At 37.9% G+C, this 21,411-nt stretch overlaps 1 protein-coding gene across 1 annotated transcript; it reads left to right on the forward strand.

Annotated features, from left to right (window-relative positions):
- Positions 1–18,019: 18,019 nt before the first annotated feature.
- Positions 18,020–19,831, forward strand: LOC123236345 (RUN and FYVE domain-containing protein 1). The gene has a single exon (XM_044662656.1). It carries the CDS (start codon positions 18,029–18,031, stop codon positions 19,829–19,831), a length of 1,803 nt encoding a protein of 600 aa, XP_044518591.1. The 5' UTR covers positions 18,020–18,028.
- The last annotated feature ends 1,580 nt before the right edge of the window (positions 19,832–21,411 follow it).

A 21,411-nucleotide genomic window follows, 5' to 3' on the forward strand; every position in this document is an offset into this window, starting at 1 on the left:
AATAAACACCAAAATAGAAATTCTGAAAAATCAAAGGAGAGGGGGCAGCTGGGTGGCTCAGTGGATTGAGAGCCAGGCCTAGAGACAGGAGGTCCTAGGTTCAAGTCCGGCCTCAGACACTTCCCAGCTGTGTGACCCTGGGCAAGTCACTTGACCCCCATTGCCTACCCTTACCAATCTTCCACCTATAAGTCAATACATAGAAGTAAAGGGTTTAAAATTTAAAAAAAAAAAATTAAAAAAAAAATCAAAGGAGAGATTAGTGAAACTGAAAGTTTAAAAATTCATTAAATTAATAAATAAAACTAGGAGCTGGTTTTATTTAAAAACTGAAATAAATGGTTGGCTAATTTGATTTTTGAAAAGAAAGAAGAATACCAGATTATTAGTATAAAAATAAAAAGGGTAAATGCACAACCAACATAGATGAAATAACATTAATTATTAGAAGCTATTTTTCCAACTCTATGCCAATGAAACTAATAATCTAAATTAAATGGGCTAACATTAACAGAAATATGAATTACTCAGATTAAGAGGAAGTAGAATAGTTACATATTCCTAATTTTGAAAAAAGAAATCAAACTAGTAAAAAATGAGCTCCCTAAGATTAAAAAAAATCAGAACAGAGCGAATTCTACCAAACATTTAAAGAATAATTAATTTCAATAGATTGGTTTTTTTTTTTTTACCCTTTATTTCCATCTGAGAATCAATACTGTATTGGTTCCCGGGCAGAAAAGCTTTAAGGGATAGGCAATGGGGGTCAAGTGACTTGATCAGAGTAACATAACTAAAGAGGTTCTGAAGCCAGATTTGAACCTAAGACCTCTCATCTCTAGGCCTGGTCTTCAAACCATGAGCTACCTAGCCACTCCCAAGAATATGTCCTTTTTTTTTTTTTTTTTAAACCCTTGTACTTCGGTGTATTGTCTCATAGGTGGAAGATTGGTAAGGGTGGGCAATGGGGGTCAAGTGACTTGCCCAGGGTCACACAGCTGGGAAGTGTCTGAGGCCGGGTTTGAACCCAGGACCTCCTGTCTCTAGGCCTGACTCTCACTCCACTGAGCTACCCAGCTGCCCCCAAGAATATGTCCTTTTAAAAAAAAAACAAAAAACAAAAAAACAACCTTACCTTATCTTAGAATCAATACTACAAAGCAGAAGATTGGTAAGGGATAGGCAGTTGGGATTAAGTGACTTGTCCAGGGTCATACAGCTGGGAAATTTCAGAGGCAGAAAGAAAAGTATAGACCCATTTCTAATCTTATTCTCTTTATATTATTTTTATTATATTATTTTATATATATTTCTATATATAATTATTTATTTTATATTTATATATTATATTATATTATATTATATTATATTATATTATATTATATTATATTATATTATATTATATTATATTATATTATATTATATTATATTTATTATTCTCTTTTTAACTCTATCCTCTCCTCAAAACTGTATTTTAATTCTTAGCACCACCATCCTTATTTTACCCTCCCTCTTATTCTAACTCTCCTCTTTCTCTTCGCTTCTTCCCCTTCTATTTTCCTGATGGCTAAAATGAATTTCTGTACTTAACTGTATGTCTATGTATATTCTTTCCTCCCTGATCCAGTTCATATGAAAGTGAAGTTCAAGGATTTCCCAATTCCCTCCCTTTTTCCCCATCATTATATAATTTCTTCTTTGTATGTCTCATTTATGTGAGATAATTTTTCCCATTTTTCTTCTCCCTTCCCATTTCTTCCAATTCATCCCTCTTTCTTGTCCCTTCACTGTTTTTTGAGATCATTGCAACATAATTAAGTCACACCAATGCCTTCTGTCTATGTAAATTCCTTCCAATTGCCCTAATATTAATAAAGTTATTAGGAGTTACATGTGTTATCTTTGGATACAAGAAGGTGAACCGTTTAACTTTATTAAGTTCGTTATAATTACCTACTCATATTTACCTTTTTGTGCTTCTCTTGAGTTTTGTATTGGAATGATAAATTTTCTATTTAGCTCTGATCTTGTTATCAGGAATGCTTGAATGTCTTCTACTTCATTAAATATCTATTTCTTGCCTGTAGGATTATACTCTTATTTTCCTGGGTATGTTATTTTTATTTTTAAACCTAGATCTTTTGTCTTCCAGAATATCATATTCTAAGCCCACTGATTCTTTTTTGTGAAAGCTGATAAATCTTGTGTGATACTGGCTGTGGTTCCGGGTATTTGAATTATTTCTTTCTGGCTGCTTTTAATTTCTCCCTGATTTGAAAACTATGGCTTTTGGATATAATATTTCTGGGAGTTTTCATTTTGGGATTACTTTCAGGAAGTGACTAGTAACTTCTTTCAATTACAATTTTTCCCTCTGGTTCTTAGTTATCAGGGCAGTTTTCTTTTATAGTTTCTTGAAATATAATATCTGGGCTCTTTTTTTTAAATCGTGGCTTTCAAGTAGTCAAATAATTCAAATTGTGCATACTCTTTGACTCAGCAATACTACTCCTGGCACTGTAGCCCAAAGAGATCAAAGGAAATGGATTTATATGTATGCAAATATTTATAGCAGTTCTTTTGATGGTAGGAAAGAATTAGAAATTTTGGAGATGCATATGAATTGGACAATGGATAAATATTGTGGTATATGATTGTGATGAAATACTACTATGCATAAGAAATGACAAGAGAGGCAGCTAGGTGGTTCAGTGCATTGAGAGCTAGGATCAGAGATAGAAGATCCTGAGTTCAAATCTGGTCTCAGACACTTCCTAGCTCAGTGATCCAGGGTAAGTCATTTAACTCCCATTGCCTAGCCCTTACTGCTCTTCTGTCTTGGAACCAATATACAGTATTGATTCTAAGACAGAAGATAAGGGTTTTAAAATAATAAAAAGAAAAAAAAAGAAATGACAAGCAAGATGGTTTTAGAAGAACCTGGGAAGATTTATATGAACTGATACAAAGTATAACAAGCAGAACCAGGAGAATATTATACACAGTAACAGCAATATTGTAAAGATGATAAATAATGACTCAAGACAATTCCAAAGCACTCAAGATGAAAAATGACATCTACATTCAGAGAAAGAGAAGTGATGGATTCTGAGTCCAGATTGAAGCATTCTTTTTTTTTTCACTTACTTTGTTTTTCTGGCTTTTTTTCCAACATAGCTAATGTGAAAATATGTTTTGCCTGACTTCACATGTATAACTGATATATACTTGCCTTGCAATGAGTGGAGAAAGGGCTGGTGGGAGGAAAAGAATTTGGAACACCCCAAAATGTTTAATGAATGTTAAAATCAAATATAATTATTTTTTTTAATTACCTTTCCTTGATCTGTTTCCTAGGTCAGTTATTTTTCCTATGAGATATTTCACATTTTCTCCTTTTTTTTCCATTATTTTGACTTTGTGCTTAATACATTTTTTCTCCCTTTCTTCCATTTCTCCTCCTTATGCTTCTTACCACTCTGCTCCAACTCTTTAAATTCTATGCTTTATCTGATGTTCCTGATATTGTTCTTCTAACTTCCCCTCCCTTTTCCCTCTAGGTTCTGAAGAATTCCTAATATGTGCCCTCATAATCATAAACCTCTTGATTTACATACACAAGTAGCTATCTACTTGAATAGTAACACCAGGTCCCACTCTCCTTTTCCTCCTCCAGCAGCTATATTAACTTCTATCAATGATGTACAATTTATCCATGCTAGTGAAGCTCCTTTCATCCTCCCAACAATCTTGTAAAGTCATTAGGGCAGATTTTGTCTTCACAGTATGGATTAGGGAACTCTAGGACAAAGAGATACAGTGCCTTGCTTTAAGGTCACTAACTACTAGCTACCAATAGAGAAGGAACTAAAATTTATGCTTCTGGTCCCCAGCCCAGTGTACTTTCCACTAGATCTAACTAGTGCTAGCTTCCAAAATGAGCTTGGTTGGGGGCAGCTGGGTAGCTCAGTGGATTGAGAGCCAGGCCTAGAGACAGGAGGTCCTAGGTTCAAATCCGGCCTCAGACACTTCCCAGCTGTGTGACCCTGGGCAAGTCACTTGACCCCCATTGCCTACCCTTACCAATCTTCCACCTATAAGTCAATACACAGAAGTTGAGGGTTTAAAATTAAATTAAAAAACAAAAAACAAAATGAGCTTGGTTATCAATTCAATTCAACAGATATTGATTAATTTTTTTAAACCCTTACCTTCCATCTTGGAGTCAATACTGTGTATTGGCTCCAAGGCAGAAGAGTGGTAAGAGCTAGGCAATGGGGGGGGGGGGGGTCAAGTGACTTGCCCAGGGTCACACAGCTAGGAAGTGGCTGAGGTCAAATTTGAACCTAAGACCTCCTGTCTCTAGGCCTGGCTCTCAATTCACTGAGCTACCCAGCTGCTCCCTGATTAATTTTTTAAAGAGAAAACGATTTAATTCTGGGTATAAGTGTCATGTGGAAACTCTAATAGTAGCATAGCATTCATTCCATGCTAGCCTCTTTCCATCACTACTCATTCATTAGTTCATGAACAAGCTCAAGAATCTTGTCTTGACATTCCAAAAAAAATGACTACCTTTAATCCATCCTTCCTGGCTGTACAAACCCCAAATCCCAGTTATTACTCCCTTCCCTCAAGCCTTTTCTAGCCCCTACAGTTAAAACTCTATGAGAAAGTATTGTCATTGTTTTCCTTTGACTTCCTGGGGAAAGGAGGAGGTCTATTGGGTCAATATCATATCTTCCCCTTTTGGTAGTAGAAATGTTAGTTCCTCTTTGGCTATGATGCACTGAGGGCTGGAGAAATAATATTAAAAACCAAAAGCTGTATGAGGACCTTTATCATCTAAAAAACTAAGAAAGGAAGTTTATGAAAATGCAAAGGGGCCATTCATAGCAATAACAATAACAACAATGTAACAAAAAAAACTTTGAAAGACTTAAGAATTCTGACTAATGTAGTGACCAGTCTCAGTTCTAGAGGACCATTGATGAATGATAATACATATCTCCTGATAGGAAGGTGATGGGCTTAAGATGCAGAATGAGACATATATTTCTACACATGTCCAATATGGAAAGTTGTTTTTTCTTGAATATGCATATTTGTTACATGAATTTTTCCTTTTATTTTCAACTGAGAGGGGAGGTAGGAGGAAGAAGAGAACTATAGAGAAGGCTTAAAAAATTAGAAGAGAGAAGGAAAAAGTCATAAGCAATTACAGAAAAACAGAACAACTTTGAAATTTACATGCATTTATTAAGATATGGATACAAAGAAAAAGGGATACAAAGAAAAGCAAAACATTCAATTCCTTGGGGGCAGCTGGGTAGCTCAGTGAATTGAGAGCCAGGCCTAGAGACAGGAGGTCTTAGGTTCAAATTTGACCTCAGCCACTTCCTAGCTGTGTGACCCTGGGCAAGTCACTTGACCCCCCCCATTGCCTAGTCCTTACCACTCTTCTGCCTTGGAGCCAATACACAGTATTGACTCCAAGACAGAAGGTAAGGGTTAAAAAAAAAATTCAATTCCTGTTCTTAAGATGCTTACACTCTAATTGGGGAGGAAATATGTAAATATACACACATAAAAAAATATACACATAACTGTGTAAAAACAAGATAGGTACAGAATAAATTGACAGAAATGGAGAGAAAGCAACCTCTCTCCCCTTTCCAACCTCATATTGCATTTAATGTTATTCGGTCATTTTCAGTCTTATGTGACTCTTTGTGACCTCATGTGGGGTTTTCTTGGAAAGGATATTAGAGTGGTTTATCATTTCCTTCTCCAGCTCAATTTGACAGATGAGGAAACAGGATTAAGTGATTTGCCCAAATTCAAAGAAATATTAAGTGTTTGAGGCTAGATTTGAACTCAAGGGAAAGGAATCCTTCTGACTTCCCACCCAGCTACTTCCCCCACATAGCTGTTTATATAGCCTTTAATAGGTATGCAATATATCTGGCATTTGTATTCTTTCTCTCTCAATTTTTTTTTTAATTTCAAGGGTACACAGAGGAGCTAAGTGGCTCAGTGGATTGAGAGCCAGGACTAGAGATAGAATGTCCTGGGTTCAAACTTGACCTCAGATATTTCCTAACTGTGTGACCCCTGGGCAAGTTACTTATCCCCCATTGCCTTGGACCTTTTCTGTTCTCTGCCTTGGAACCAATATTCAGTATTGACTCTATGATGGAGGGTAAGGGTTTAACAGGTATCCCTTCCACATCACTATTTTCCCCATCACAGTTTCAATATATCCATGGCATAAAAAATTAGATGGGAATTATGGAGGAGTTTTGTGGAAGTCACAGATGACATGCAAAGGTCAGCAGATTTACAGAAAAGGTTTGGAAACTCAGAAATACATGAAATAGATGTATAGTATAATATCAACATAGTCACTAAACACTTAACCCAATTTTTACAAAAAAGGAACTGTAAACACCCCATAAAAGAAAAAAGAAAAAATTCAGACTTCTTCTCTAGTACAATGGAAAGCCAAAGAACTCTATTGTGGATTTTCCAGATTGTGGGACACTGTGCCCCAAACTCCTCCCCTCTCCGCATGATATGGTAAGTGATACCTATATTTCTATACGTGTAGCAGAAGAGGAACAAGGACTCTATGTGACATTATATATATATATATATTAAGCATTAATATTAATTTGTGCTCTATTGGAACCTTTAAACATGCTGTCATTTCCTTGTTTATCTCTTCTAATCATGTCCATTTTACTGTTATTTTGTTTGACATCATGGTTGCTACTTTGTAGTTTTTTTTAATTTATCTAAAGCATAATAAATTCTTCTACCAAGAAATCTATCTCTGATTCAACTACCTTATTTCAGTTCTTTGTGAATTTTTGTTTCAAATGTACTTCTTGTGAATAACGTACTGTTGGATTCTACTTTCTTACCCATTCAGTTATTCTTTGGTTTTATAAGTGGAGTTATCCTATTTACCTACATGGGTATGATTGTTAATGCTATATTTCTGCTTTTCTTCTGCCCATACTTTTCCTTCTCCTTGCCTCCAGTTCCCCACTTGACAAAGAAATTAGTGAGACAGAGAGCTGAATGCTAAGAAATTTGCTTTTGCTTCATTATTCATCTTTTCTTCCCCTTGCTGAGGACAATAAAGCTTTGTATCCTTCCTTTCTTTCCTTTCAATCCCCCTTCACTATCTACTCTTTGAAGCTGGAGTTTATTCTACTTACCCCGAATTATTTCTTTATTCTATCTTCCTTCCCAACACCTATTCTGATGTTCAATCCTCTTTTGTCTGGTTCAGAAGAAAGTGAGGTTTATGTGATATTTCCCCTATTTCTTCCTATGTGTCTTTTGGTTTTGTTTTCCTAGTTCTTCTTGTCTTATGAATTCATTAACTTCTCTTTTGGTCATTCTAATTTTCTAGGAGTCAGGCAAAATTTTACACATCTTATACTAAACTGGCTATTCTGTTTCTGATCCTTTCCTCTAGAACTCTTGTTTCATTTAAAAGATTCTTTTTTAGCTCTTTTTTTTTTATCTCTTCCAGGAATTCTTTTTTTTAAAGATCACTAGAGGAAAGGATTGGAAATAGGTTAACTTATTCTTTTAGAATTGATATTAAGTACTGGTTCTAAGGCAGAAAGAGCAGTAAGGGCTAGGCAACTGGGGTTAAGTGACTTGCCAGGTTCACACAGCTAGGAAATGTCTGAGGCCACATTAGAATGCAGGTTGTCCCAACTCCAACCCTGGCTCTCAGTCCACCGAGCCACTTCACTGCTTCCACACCTTAGGGACAGATCACTTTTGGGAAAGCCATTTAGCATCTCTAACTGCCTCTGCTTCTTCATTGGTAAAATGGAGTAGAACTTGCTTCTGGTGGGCAGCTAGATGGTTTAGTGCAGTGATGGGCAAACTTTTTAAGAGGGGGCCAAAGGAAAGACTGTCAGTCTGTTTCTAAGGCTTTTGAAGTTTCATTGTATTGTATCCTACTCATTGTATTCATTGGATTAGGAATAATGTCATGGCTGGGTAGAACATTTCAGGGGGCTGCATCTGGCCCATGGGCTGTAGTTTGCCCATCACTGGTTTAGTGGGTAGAGTGCAGGAAACTCATCTTCCTGAGTTGAAATCTGGCCTCAGGTACTTACTTCCCTTGTAATCCCTGCTATCATCATCATCATCATCATCATCATCATCATCATCATCATCATCATCATCATCATCATCATCATCATTATTATTTAAAACTCTTACCTTTTGGCTTAGAAAAAAATACTGCATATTGATTCGAAGGCAGAAAAGGGCTAGGAAATGGCAGTTAAGTGACTTGCCCAGGGTCATACAGCTAGTAAGTATCTGAGGCCAGATTTTAAGTCAGGAATCTTCCTGATTTCAGACTCAGCACTCTGTCTCCTATGGCACCAAAGCCGCCCTGTCAATACTTAAAGCCTTCTTAGTGCTGCTCCATCTGTCTTGCCCTGTCTTCTTTAGCTGGGTGCCTGTTTTTAATCTGGACAGCCTCCTCAGCATCTTTTTTTGCTGACTTAGACTAGATAACAGTATTTACTGTCACTTTTTTCTTAATTTCCTGGGGAACTCCAGAGGATATAAGCATTATACTTTGATTTGGTTCCAAGAAGTGAAAATGTAATGTTAATGCCCAATTCTTTTCTGGGCAGATTAGACATTAATCTTATCCCTTTCTCGTAAATATTTCTGAAAACCTTTATAATTCATTTGTCTTATTAGACCTTCCTCTATTACAATTGAAATAATTAAGTCTCATCCCTCTCTCCAAACTTGGATTCCCCAAATTCTGCAACTTTGTGGCCCCATATTGTCATTTTTTAAAAACTATGGCTCATGTTTCTCAGCTCCTGTGACAATGGAATTGAGTTTATCTTCCAGTGTTATAAGTCTAATATTCCCCAGTGCTTTGAGACTTATTTGACTATTTTACTGAAGATAAAACTGAGATTTAAAGTGATATTAAATGTCTTAGTCAAAGTCACAAAGAAAACACAGTGGAAGAAGCGATGGATTCGAAGTCCAAAGGACTGAGTTTAATCCCAGCTCTGTCCTGCTGGAATATGTTCTTTGGTATCTTTGTCAGCTGCAAAATCAGCAGCTTCTTTAGACAGAGGGGATCTAAAGGAAGTGATATGACCTCCTAAGAAAGTCATAGCTGTAGAAGTTTCATCATACTTTTTGGTCAGAAAATAGGGCACTGAAAGCTCTCAGGTACAGCACATTTTCAGGGAGGGGATTATGTTTAAGAAAGAGATATCTACAAAATGTTTCAAAAGTTGATATGGATGGGGCAAAGAGGCCCGTGCCGTTTCAGTGGCCTCTGTCTCTGCTGTAGTTGGATTCTGAGTACAAAGAGCTTGTTTCATTCCCCACTGGGTGATAAGGTTGAATCAAGTTTCAAAATTTTGCTTCCTCCTTATCAGGATAAACTTTTGCTGTCCCGGATGTATATGATGCAGTGGACTTGGGCTCAGAGCAAGCATCAGTGGCCCTGGGGGCCCCCTCTATGTGAGGAACCTTTCCTGCCTCACTGAGAATGAAAGTAGCAAACCTCAAGGATTGTGCAAGAATCTATATGATTGGCTAAGGCTCAAAAGAGCATTTCAACCCAGAGAGACCAAAAGAGAATGAAACTCATGGGAAAGGACAGATGTAGATAACCACCTCACTTCACTTCTGAGGTTGTCCTAGGGTCAGGTGAGAGTAACCCAGATTATTAAACCATTTGCTGGTTTGAGGGAAATACAGTTTGGTGTCTACGTGTGCACTAGTTTAAAGTTTGGAACTGAAGTTATCTTAGCCCTGTCCCAGTTTCAGGCATCTGTAAGAAGTAACATAGCAAAGAAGACAAAGAATCAGATGACTAGGAATCTATTTCTTCCTTTTGTTCAGTTTGGGTCCAACTCTTCATGACTCCATTTTTGAGGCTTTCTTGGCAAAGATACTGGAATGATTTGCCATTTTCTTCTCCAGCTCATTTTACAGGTGAGGAAACTGAGGCAAACAGGGTCAAGTGACTTGCCCAAGGATATACAGATAGTGTTTGAGGTCAGATTTGAAGGGGAAGATGAGTCTTCCAGATTCCAGGCACTCTATTCACTTGTCACTTAGCTCCCCTATCATGCCTTGGCTATTTCTTGAGTAATATAAGCAAGTCACTTAACATTTTAAGCTGCTATTTCCAATAATAGTTAGCATATATCAGACTCTAAGATGCCTGGGACGGTTGCTGGATCCATGTCTAAAGGTGAATGTGACTCAGAGTGACTGCTGGGAAACTCCTGAACCATCCCACCTGGATGGGCTTGACTCCAAGTAGCTGCAGAGGAATCCTACTAGGATCTGGGGGGTGGTAGGTGGCTCCATCTAAACCAGTGGTTCCCAAACTTTTTTGGCCTACCACCTTCTTTCCAGAAAAAATATTACTTAGCCCCCTGGAAATTAATTTTTTTTAATTTTAACAGCAATTAATAGGAAAGATAAATGCACCTGTGGCCATCACCGCTCCCCTAGATCGCTGCAGCACCTACCAGGGGGCGGTAGCGCCCACTTTGGGAATCACTGATCTAAGCAGATATTACCCAAATCAAGAAGTGATGTGGTGTGACCAAGCGGGTGACCAACCAGGGTTACGTAAATACATAGCAAGTAATGTGATCAATAAGGCAGATGAATTGCGTGTGATATACACATGATATAAATGTTATAAGCAAATGAATTACATATGAAATGTACCCGATGAGCCCCAGTTCTTGAATTACATATAAAGTAGGCATCACCAGGCAAGTTTAGGAATTTCTTAATCCTGACCTATCTGCTCTCTAGGGAAGAATCCCGTCCAGCTTCTAGCCTTACCTGGAAGGTAGAGAAGCCAAGGTGGTTGAGAAGCCCTTTCCTCCTCCCACTTACCTCAATGCTTCCCCAACATCCTCCCAAAGGTGCAGAAAGGCAGAAAGGACTCTGAAGATAGCTACTGGGGCCACTGTACTTTATATCCTGAGGTCCAAAGTCAAAGTCCCAGCATAGCCAGGGTATGCAGGATCTTCTCAGCTGCCAGATGGGCAACAGTTTCCAGGCTAAGGTCCAGGGCCCAGCCAATCCTCAAAGTGTGGATTGGTGCTGATGTCCTTGTTTATGAGTGAGCAAGGGTTCAAGTGACTGCAGGTGTATGGGTGAGTTTCATGTTAGGGCTCCAAAAAGTAACTCCTAGGTAAGAGGATACCAATGTCTAAGAGCCTGGATGGCCAGAGCAGAGGTCTTTTCAATAGTTAGGTTTCTAAGAGGTCTCGGAGGAAGGAAGTATTGGGAGAGCAGGGATTGAGGACTCGGTTCCCAATTGATTGGGCTAAGGCAGTGATTCCCAAAGTGGGTGCCACCGCCCCCTGGTGGGTGCTGCAGTGATCCAGGGAGATGGTGATGGCCACAGGTGCATTTGGGGACAGTGAATAACTGTAAGGGGGCAGTGATAATATGTGACAGTTGGTACCGAGTAATATTTTTTTCTGGAAAGGGGGCGGTAGGCCAAAAAAGTTTGGGAACCACTGGGCTAAGGCATCCTGAGAGTTCCTAATTCCCTCCCTCTCTCTCCAGCCTTTTCCTTACTCATTGAGTAAGTAAGTAACAGGATATTAATTATGCATGTGAAACCACAAAATCTATTTCCATCTTAGCAATATTGCAAAAGAAAGCAAGAAAAGATAAAGTAAGTGAAAAAAGGAAGCCTCAATCTATACTCAGAGTCAACTAGCATTTATTAAGTATCTATTTTGTGCTAGGCACTGGGCAAAATGTAAGGAGACCAAAAAAAGAAAAGAAGAAAAAATAGTCCCTGCTTTCAAGGAGCTGAATCTAACGGGGAAGCTATCATACAAACAACCACATACAAATATGGAACATATAGATAAATTTAGGAGTTGTCTCTGAAGGAAAGCAGATTCAGAAGGACTGTGGAAGGTTTCTGGTAGAAGGTGAGGCTTTAGCTGAGACTTGAAAGAAGTCAGGGAAGCTAGGAAGTTGAGATGAAGGAAAGAGTTCCAGGTATGAGGGACAGTCAGGGAAATCCTGATTAGAGATGGAGTGTCATATTCTAAGGACCACAAGGAGGCCAACTTCAATGGATAGAAGAGTAGAGTGGAGGAGAGAGTAAGTGTAAAAAGACTGGAAAGGGGCAGCTAGGTAGTACAGTGGATAGAGTGACAGACCTGGAATAAGGAGAACCTGGGTTCAAATTTGTTTTCAGGTACTTCCTAGCTATGTGACCCTGGTGGGCACTTAACTCTGATTGTCTAGGCCTTGCTGTTCTTCTATCTTAGAACTGATATTAAGGCAGAGATAAGGGTTTTTAAAAAAATAAGACTGGAAAGATGGGAAGGAGCCAGGTGATAAAGGGCTTTAAAAGACAACGTATTTTACAAGTCATTCCCCAGCTGACAAATGGTTGAAGGATACAAGCATGCATTTTTTAGATGAAGAAATCAAAGCTATCAATAATCATATGAAAAAATGTTCTAAATCACTCTTGATTAGAGAAATGCAAATTAAAACAACTGTGAGGTACTACCTCACATCTATCAAATTGGCCAATATAATAGTAAAAGAAAGTGATATATGTTGGAGGGTATGTGGCAAAATTGAGACACTAATTCTTTGTCGATGGAATTCTGAACTAATCCAACCATTCTAGAGGGCAATTTGGAACTATGCCCAAAGGGCTATACAACTGTGCATACCCTTTGATTCAGGAAAACCACTACAAGATCTACATCCCAGAGACCATAGAAAAAAAGGAGAAAGTACCTACTTGTACAAAAATATTTATAGCAGTCCTTTTTGTGGTGGCAAAGAATTTGAAATTGAAGGGATGTCCATCAGTTGGGGAATGGCTGAACAAATTGTGGTATATGATGGTGATGGAATACTATTGTGCTATAAGAAATGATGAACAGGATGATTTCAGAAAGAACTGGGAAAACCTACATGAACTGATGCGAAGTGAAATAAGTGGAAACAGGAGAACATTATACAAAGTAACAGGAATATTGTGGAATGATCAACTGTGAAAGACTTAGCTACTCCCATAACACAATGATCCAGCACAATTCTGAAGAATTTATGATAAAGCATGCTGTCCACCTCCAGATAAAGAACTGTTTGAATCAGAATGTAGATCAAATCATACTATTTTTTACATTAGTTTATTCATGTTTTTATTTTGGGGTTTTGGATTTATATGAGTATTCTTTTACAACAATGTCCAATATGGAGGTATGTTTTGCATGATAATATATGTATAACCCAGATCAAATCGCTTACCATCTTTGAGAATGGGGAGGGAAGACAATTTGGATCATACCATGTCAGAAAATGTGTGTCAAAAATTATTATTACATGTAATTGGGAAAATAAAATACTCTTTTAAAATAATAAAAGAAACCTAAAAAAAAAAAGACAAAATATCTGGCAGTAATAGAGAATCACTGGAATTTATTAAATAGGGAGTTGGGCTTGCGCTTAAAAAAGACCATTCTATATTTATAGTTGTGCTCCTTGTGGTGGCCAAAAAATTGGAAAATGAAGGGGTATCCCTCAATTGGGGAATGGATGAACAAATTGTGGTACTTGATGGTGATGGAATACTATTGTGCTATAAGGAATGAACTGCTTGATTTCTATTAGAATTGGAAACACCTACATGAACTGTTGCAGAGTGAAATGAGAAGAACCAAGGAACATTACACATAGTAACTGAAATATTGTGGGATAATAAAATGTAATAGACTTTGCTACTAACAGCAATATAATAATTCAGGAAAATTCTGAGAGACTTATGAAAAAGAATGTCGATATCCACCTCCAGAGAAAGAACTGTTGGAGTAGAAATGCAGAAGAAAGCATATGATTTATCACTTGTTTATTTGGGTATAGGACTTGGGGTTTGGGTTTTAAAAGATTATGAATAATATGGAAATTTATTTGGATGATAATACATATGATTATATATTATAATATACGAATACATATTAATAATATAATATATTAATAACCCAGTTTAATTGCTTGTCAGCTCCCGGAAGGGAAAGGGAAGTGGGAGGAAGAAAATACGCATCATGTAACCATGGAAAAAATAGTTTAATAAATAAATTCTTGAAAATTATATTATGAACAACAACAAAAAAAAGAAAGATCATCTTAATAGCAGAGTAGACAATGGTTTAGAGTAGGAAAGAGACTTGAGCCAGGGAGACAGGCTATTGCAATAATCCAGCTATGAGGTGATAAGAGCCTGCAAAGGAGTGGTGACTGTCAGAGAAGAGAAAAGGGCATATATAAGATGCGTCATTTTTTGTTTGTTTAATTTTTAAATCAATTAGGTATACTCTTTCCCCTGCCTGCACTCTTCTTCCTTCACTTGAGTGGGTTATTCCTTTCCACTGCTTCCGGCACTCTCTAGGACACATGCAATTCATCTACAAACCACTAGATGGCAAATTTTTCACTAAGTAACTGATCCTGGGTTTGGGCTCCTTTAGGGTACAGAATAATCTGGTGCTCTCCACTTGCTAAATAATAATGATAATAATAAAAATTTTATAAGAACAGTAAAAGTATGAGCAGTTACTGGCATCTAAAATATAATAAACAAATTAACCACTTTTCTGAATAAGATTTAAAGTCACAAAAACTAGACATTCATCAATTCATCCATTTGGCAAGCATTTATTTATTCAGCTCTTACTGTGAGTAGACCAGGGTGTTGGACAATGAAAGGGTACAAAATCTTCCCGCCTTCCATAGAGATTACAATGTAGTAGGAGAATAAGACACAGTTGCCCATAATTATATAATAGTTACACAATAATACATAAAATTTCTTTAGAGAATTATAAAACAAAGTACTATATAAGACAGTGATGGCAAACTTATGACTCGTGTGTCAACACCGACACACATAGCCATTTTCAATGACATGGGGCCGCATGCCGAGGATGAAACATTTGTTGTAGTGTAATGTAAACACTCTGTGTACTATAGATGACAATTCTACCTATATCGATTTACCTATTTTGGTTTATTAAATAGTTATATATTACAATTATATTTTTTTGTTATTTAAATTATAAATATTGCAAAATTATGGTTTTTTTCTTGAAATGACACACCACCCGAGTTATGCTCATTTTTTTGGCGAATTTTGACATGCCAAAATCAAAAGATCGCCCATCGCTGATATAAGATCTGAAGGAGGACATTTCCCTTGGAGGAATCTTAAAGGCTTACTGGAAAAGATGGTACTCTCTCATTCATTTCTTCAACCCCAGAGATCCAGGAAATGTCTTTAAAAAAATAACTTAGATGTGCATCTTGGATAGGGTCTCCCCCAAAGAGATTCTAGTCAAAATGGTAGTTTAAAGAAGAGGACCAAACAGAGCTAGGAAGTAATTTATATAAGGATATAACAATAATTTTGAAAGGCAAAAGCTGCTCAATACAACAGCCAACCATGACTCCAGAGGGTCTATGATAAAACGTGTCACAACCCTCCAGACAGAGAGGAGATGAACTTAAATGGGAAAAAGAGACACACTTTTGGACATGACTACTTTCAGATTCATTTTTCTTGATAATGCTCACATTTTTTTTCTATCTATTTTTAATTGGAAGGGGTTAAAGGAGAGAAGATAGTGGCAAAAATGATGCCAAAAAAGAGAAGACCATTGAAACATATTTTTTAAGCCTCAGAATAAAGCAGAAGGAAGTTCAGAAGGAAGTACAGATAAGCAGGACAGTTTTAAAAGTAGCATGTGGAATTTATTAATACTTCTTTTAAAAGCAAGTGTTATGAAACAGAAATTCACAGTTTCTTATAGAATCCCTTTTTGTCAACTGCTGCGCGTATGAACTGTTCCTCTTTTTTGGTGTTTAAGAACAGAATTTTTTTTAAAAAATTAACTAAAGTAGTAAATATAAGGTAAAGGAGAGCGATTTATTTCCACTGCCACAAAAGAAATGCTTAAAACCCCAAAGACTCCTATATTAACAAATATTTATATAAGGTATTAACTCTTTGTTATGTGGATGTTGTAGTTGCTGAAATCTTAGTATTTCAACTAACTGTAGAAAAAAAGAAAATTTGTATAGGGAACACTGATAAAATCAGCTTGAGAAGAAACATAGTCCCTCAAATAGAAATGCAGAGAAGAGAAACAAACTATTCTAAGGCTCTGAGAGAAAACCACCCCTCAGATAAATATACTGAGAGGACCTATTTGAAAGCATAATGCAGACTGATGTAAAAATGGCTGCAGTGCATTATGGTCCATCAGCTCATTTACATATGGTAGTTTAGCTATTTGGAGGGGCTAGAGTGGAGCAAACATTTATATAGCCCCTGCTATATGCCAGGCATTTACCTAATTTAGTGCTTTTTACAAATATCCCATTTGATCTCATTTGATTTGAAAGATATTGCTGATAAAACTATAAATCAATTGTTTGGGGGAATAAGGGCCATTAGGGTCACACTTGACTGAAAGGTAGATTTTTTTTTCAGTTGAATTCACATCATAAATTAGAGATGAATCACTGTTCTTGAGAAGACCCTGATTAGATGCATTATAAACAAGAGGAATATTTTCCCTATGAAGAGAGAAAAAAAAAGATATAAGAAAGGCAGAAGAAGCTGGAGACAAAAGACATAGAAGGCAATGAGAGCAGCTATTTATAGAAGACAGCATATAGGAGATGAAAGAAGATGAGCAAAGTTAACAAGCAGAACTGGTAACAGATTTGAAGAGATGCTTTACTGAAAGAGAGAATTGTAGTTCTTGAAATCTAACTGGAGGAAATCAGAATCCTATGATTTTTGAATAGCTATCTGGGCTTACTGTCCTCGATAGCCTCAGAGTAGGGAAACCTCTCAGGAATGCCTGTGTTACTCTTTCCTCACCTCTAGGGTTTAATAAAGGTCGAAGGAGAAGGGCAAAGACAGACTATGAAGCTATTTTGCCATTAGCTATGTTGATTTTTGCTAAAATAATATAACACTTTTTTAGTAGCCTGTCAAGGGTGGCCAAATGCTAAAAGAAATTGATTGCTTCACCCACCCGAGAGTATCAGAGAATCAGGTTTGCCCAAAAAAACAGATCTATGAAGATCAGAAAGGGGAACAGATATCAGAGAAGCAATTTTGCTTAGCAAAGTAAGGAAACAAAGAACATCAAGGCCCGCAGCCCAGAATTGTGAACTGTCCCAAGCACAGGGTTTCCAGCTTTTCCTTGAAGATTTTCATTGAAGGGGCATCTACTTTCTCTGAGTCAATGATTCTAAAGTTGGGTCTACTCTATAAATAAACCATATTGCTTATTTTCATTCAACTTCTCCATTCAATAATATTTATTGACTGACTACTATGGGGAAGGTTCTGTTCCAGAGCATAAGATGATCTGGAGGCACCTTTGAGGATATGAGCCCATATTTTACAGATAAATAAACTGAGGCACAAATAAATTAATTGACTTGCTCAGTCACACAAATCTGAATCTAGATTTTTCTAACTCCTATTCCAGGACCCTAACCAGTATACCATACAGCTTCTTTTTGCCACAGTGCTAGTACTTTAGGAGGAAAAACTCAGAACTATATTTTATAACAAAAAATTTACATAGAGTATCATTATCCCATCTAAATGTTTTCCAAAGGTCTCTGGGAGGAAATTTTAAAAATAAAATAAAATGGCTCCTCCTCCTCCTCCTCCCCCACCCCCCAGAGCGTCCGGGGTGGATCCTGTACACTCCCCTCCCTGGAGCGGCGGTGGCGGCTGGAGCTGAATGAGAGATCGCGCCGGCGACGGTCAGGGAGCGCTCCCCGGGAGGAGGAGGAGGAGGAGGAGGAGGAGGAGGAGGAGGAGCAGCAGCAGCAGTAGCAGCGGCCCGGAGGCCGGCGTCGTGGGTCCATCCTCTGAGGCGGCGGCCGCAGTGGCCGCACAGCTGCTAAATGCCAAATGATGGAAGAACGCTCCAATCTGATGAATATGATGAAGCTGAGTATTAAAGTCTTGATCCAGTCAGCCCTGACTCTAGGTAGAAGCTTGGATGCAGACTATGCCCCTTTGCAGCAATTCTTTGTGGTGATGGAGCACTGTCTCAAACATGGACTGAAAGCTAAGAAGAGTTTTATTGGCCAAAATAAGTCTTTCTTTGGTCCCCTGGAACTGGTGGAGAAACTTTGTCCAGAAGCATCAGATATAGCTACTAGTGTTAAAAATCTGCCAGAGTTAAAGACAGCAGTAGGAAGAGGAAGGGCTTGGCTTTATCTTGCACTCATGCAAAAGAAATTGGCAGATTATCTGAAAGTGCTTATAGATAATAAGCATCTCTTAAGTGAATTCTACGAACCTGAGGCATTGATGATGGAAGAAGAAGGAACAGTAATTGTAGGTCTGCTGGTGGGCCTCAATGTTCTTGATGCTAACCTTTGCTTAAAAGGAGAAGATTTGGACTCTCAGGTTGGAGTGATTGATTTTTCCTTATATCTTAAAGATGTGCAGGACATTGATGGTGACAGAGAACATGAAAGAATTACTGATGTCCTTGATCAAAAGAATTATGTGGAAGAACTTAACAGACACTTAAGCTGCACAGTTGGGGATCTTCAGGCCAAGATAGATTGTCTAGAAAAGACCAATTCAAAACTTCAAGAAGAGCTTTCAGCAGCTACAGATCGGATTGATTCACTTCAAGAAGAACAGCAACAGTTAAAAGAACAAAATGAATTAATCCGGGAAAGAAGTGAAAAGAGTGTAGAGGTGACAAAACAGGATACGAAGGTAGAGCTTGATACTTATAAACAAACTCGACAAGGCCTGGATGAAATGTATAGTGATGTATGGAAACAACTGAAAGAGGAAAAGAGAGTCCGATTGGAACTAGAGAAAGAATTGGAGCTGCAGATTGGAATGAAAACAGAAATGGAGATTGCAATGAAACTACTAGAAAAAGATACACATGAAAAACAAGACACACTAGTTGCTCTTCGACAACAACTGGAAGAAGTCAAAGCAATTAATTTGCAGATGTTTCATAAAGCCCAGAATGCAGAGAGCTGCTTACAGCAGAAGAATGAAGCAATCATATCTTATGAAGGAAAAACCAATCAAGTAATGTCTGCCATGAAACAAATGGAAGAGAGATTACAGCAGTCTGAAAAGGCCAGGCAGGGGGCTGAAGAGAGAAACAACAAACTGAAGCAAGAATTTGGTGGCAAAGTTGAAACCCTACAACAGCAACTCTCCCAACTGGACAAACAATGCTCAAGTCTCGAAAGAGAGCTGAAGTCGGAAAAAGAGCAAAGGCAAGCTCTTCAGAAAGAGTTACAGCAAGAAAAAGATGCTGCCTCTCTGCTCAAAACAGAGTTGCATCAAGTAGATGGATTGAAAAAGGAACTTCAGAAACTATATGAGAAGAAAGAAGAATTACAAAAGATTTGTGAAGAACAGGAACAAGCACTACAGGAAATGGGATTACACCTTAGCCAATCAAAGTTGAAGATGGAAGATATAAAAGAGGTCAATAAGGCACTAAAGGGTCACACCTGGCTAAAAGATGATGAAGCAACATACTGCAAACAGTGTGAGAAAGAGTTCTCCATCTCCCGGAGGAAGCATCACTGTCGGAACTGTGGACACATCTTTTGCAACACGTGTTCAAGCAATGAGCTGGCACTGCCATCCTACCCAAGGCCTGTACGTGTGTGGGATGCCTGCCACACTCTCCTGCTTCAGAGATGCTCCTCCAATTCTTCCTAGGGGTCATGAATGCTCAAAAGGCATAAGCTAGCTGCAGAGCAAATGGATTCTGGCTCCCCTCTCTCTCTCTCTCTCTCTCCCCCCAGCAAGCTTAGCTATGTGAAATGCAGTTTCTGATCATTTTAAAGAAATGTACCCGACACTTTCACTGTCATTCTGGAAAAGGGCAAAGGCCTAGGACAGTAGCCAGCTCTTTTTTGGGCTTACTGTTGATACAATCTGAATTTTGTTAATTTTGAGGGTTTTTTGTGAGAAAAGGCTTCGGTTAACAGTTCACTTCATGTACTTTTAATTGTTCTTTAATGTGCTGAAATACTAAGGTGTGCTTTTTTATGATCTAAAATTTTCTGTTTAAAACTCCCTATTTCTCCCTTGCTCTCAACTTTGATCTTCAGAATGGTTGTTTTTCTGCACAATGAATCTCAAGATTTTTGCTACTGAAGTTTTTCACTTGTAAAATAATCAACATTTGGGATTGATGTAGGTTTTTTTTTCCATCTTTGAAAGCCTTTGATTCCTGTGTCTCCAGGAAAATGCATTTTTCCTGCCCTTGAGCTAAATAAACATCAAGGTTTGCTTCTCATGTCCATAGGATATAATAAAAGCTTTTGTTCAAGTGAAAAAAATAAAATAAAATAAAATAAAATAAAATAAAATAAAATGCAAACAATCTTTGCCCAAGAAGAACATGCAAGTACAGATTTGGAGCTGGAAGGGTTCGTAGAAATAATGCAATCCAACTCCTTCATTTTACACACCTGAAGAGGCAAAGAGCTTTGCCCAAGGTCACATAGAAAGAAAGCATGAGAGCAGAGGTTTCAGTTCTGGGCTTCTGACATCAAACTCAGCCTATTATCTTCTTCACCATGTTATCATTCAGGCTGATGAGGGAGAGGAGGAGGAGAAGTAGATATATACATAAATTCATCTAAAACAAAATAGAATAAGAGAAGCACAAAAATATGCCATGGGAGTTCTAAGGATGAAGTCTACCCAAGCTTGGTGAAGAAGGGAAAAGATCATGGAGAAGGGGGAACATTCAAACTGGGCGTTAAAAATGTCTAGAATTTCACCAAACCAAAAAAGAGAGAGAGAGAGAGAGAGAGAGAGAGAGAGAGAGAACTGACCTTTGAAAACAGAGGAAGCATCAGAGGCAAGAAAGTACATTGTACATTCAGAAAACAAAACAAAGCATAATTTTACTAGAACATTGGGGAAGAGCAAAATATAACCCCAGGAAAACAAAAGCAAGTGTCAGACCATGGAGACTTTAGATGCCAGGTTAAGGAGTTTGGACCTCATTTTGGAAGTGATTGGGAAATGACATAATAATAGCTGATATCTATACATTTGCAAAGTATTATGTATATATACAAAAAAGGGGGGGGGGCAGCTGGGTAGTGTTTTAACAAAAGGGCCTAAGGAGATATAGGTATACAGTGATGTGAATGTATCTATGTACTCTCCCTAGTTGTAGGTGATGGAGGAACACCAACCCCGATCACCCTTGATGGTTGTTATAACTTCCCCTTTTCTCTAACAGTTGCCCAAGGAGGACCCGGAAAGGTTAGGTGGATGGG

The sequence above is a fragment of the Gracilinanus agilis genome, chromosome 2 (assembly GCF_016433145.1).
Source record: "Gracilinanus agilis isolate LMUSP501 chromosome 2, AgileGrace, whole genome shotgun sequence".
Lineage (NCBI taxonomy): Eukaryota > Metazoa > Chordata > Mammalia > Didelphimorphia > Didelphidae > Gracilinanus > Gracilinanus agilis.

Bases quoted from the DNA above. Each gene is read 5' to 3' on its own strand.
- LOC123236345 (XM_044662656.1), top strand. From the start codon at position 18,029: ATGATGGAAGAACGCTCCAATCTGATGAATATGATGAAGCTGAGTATT.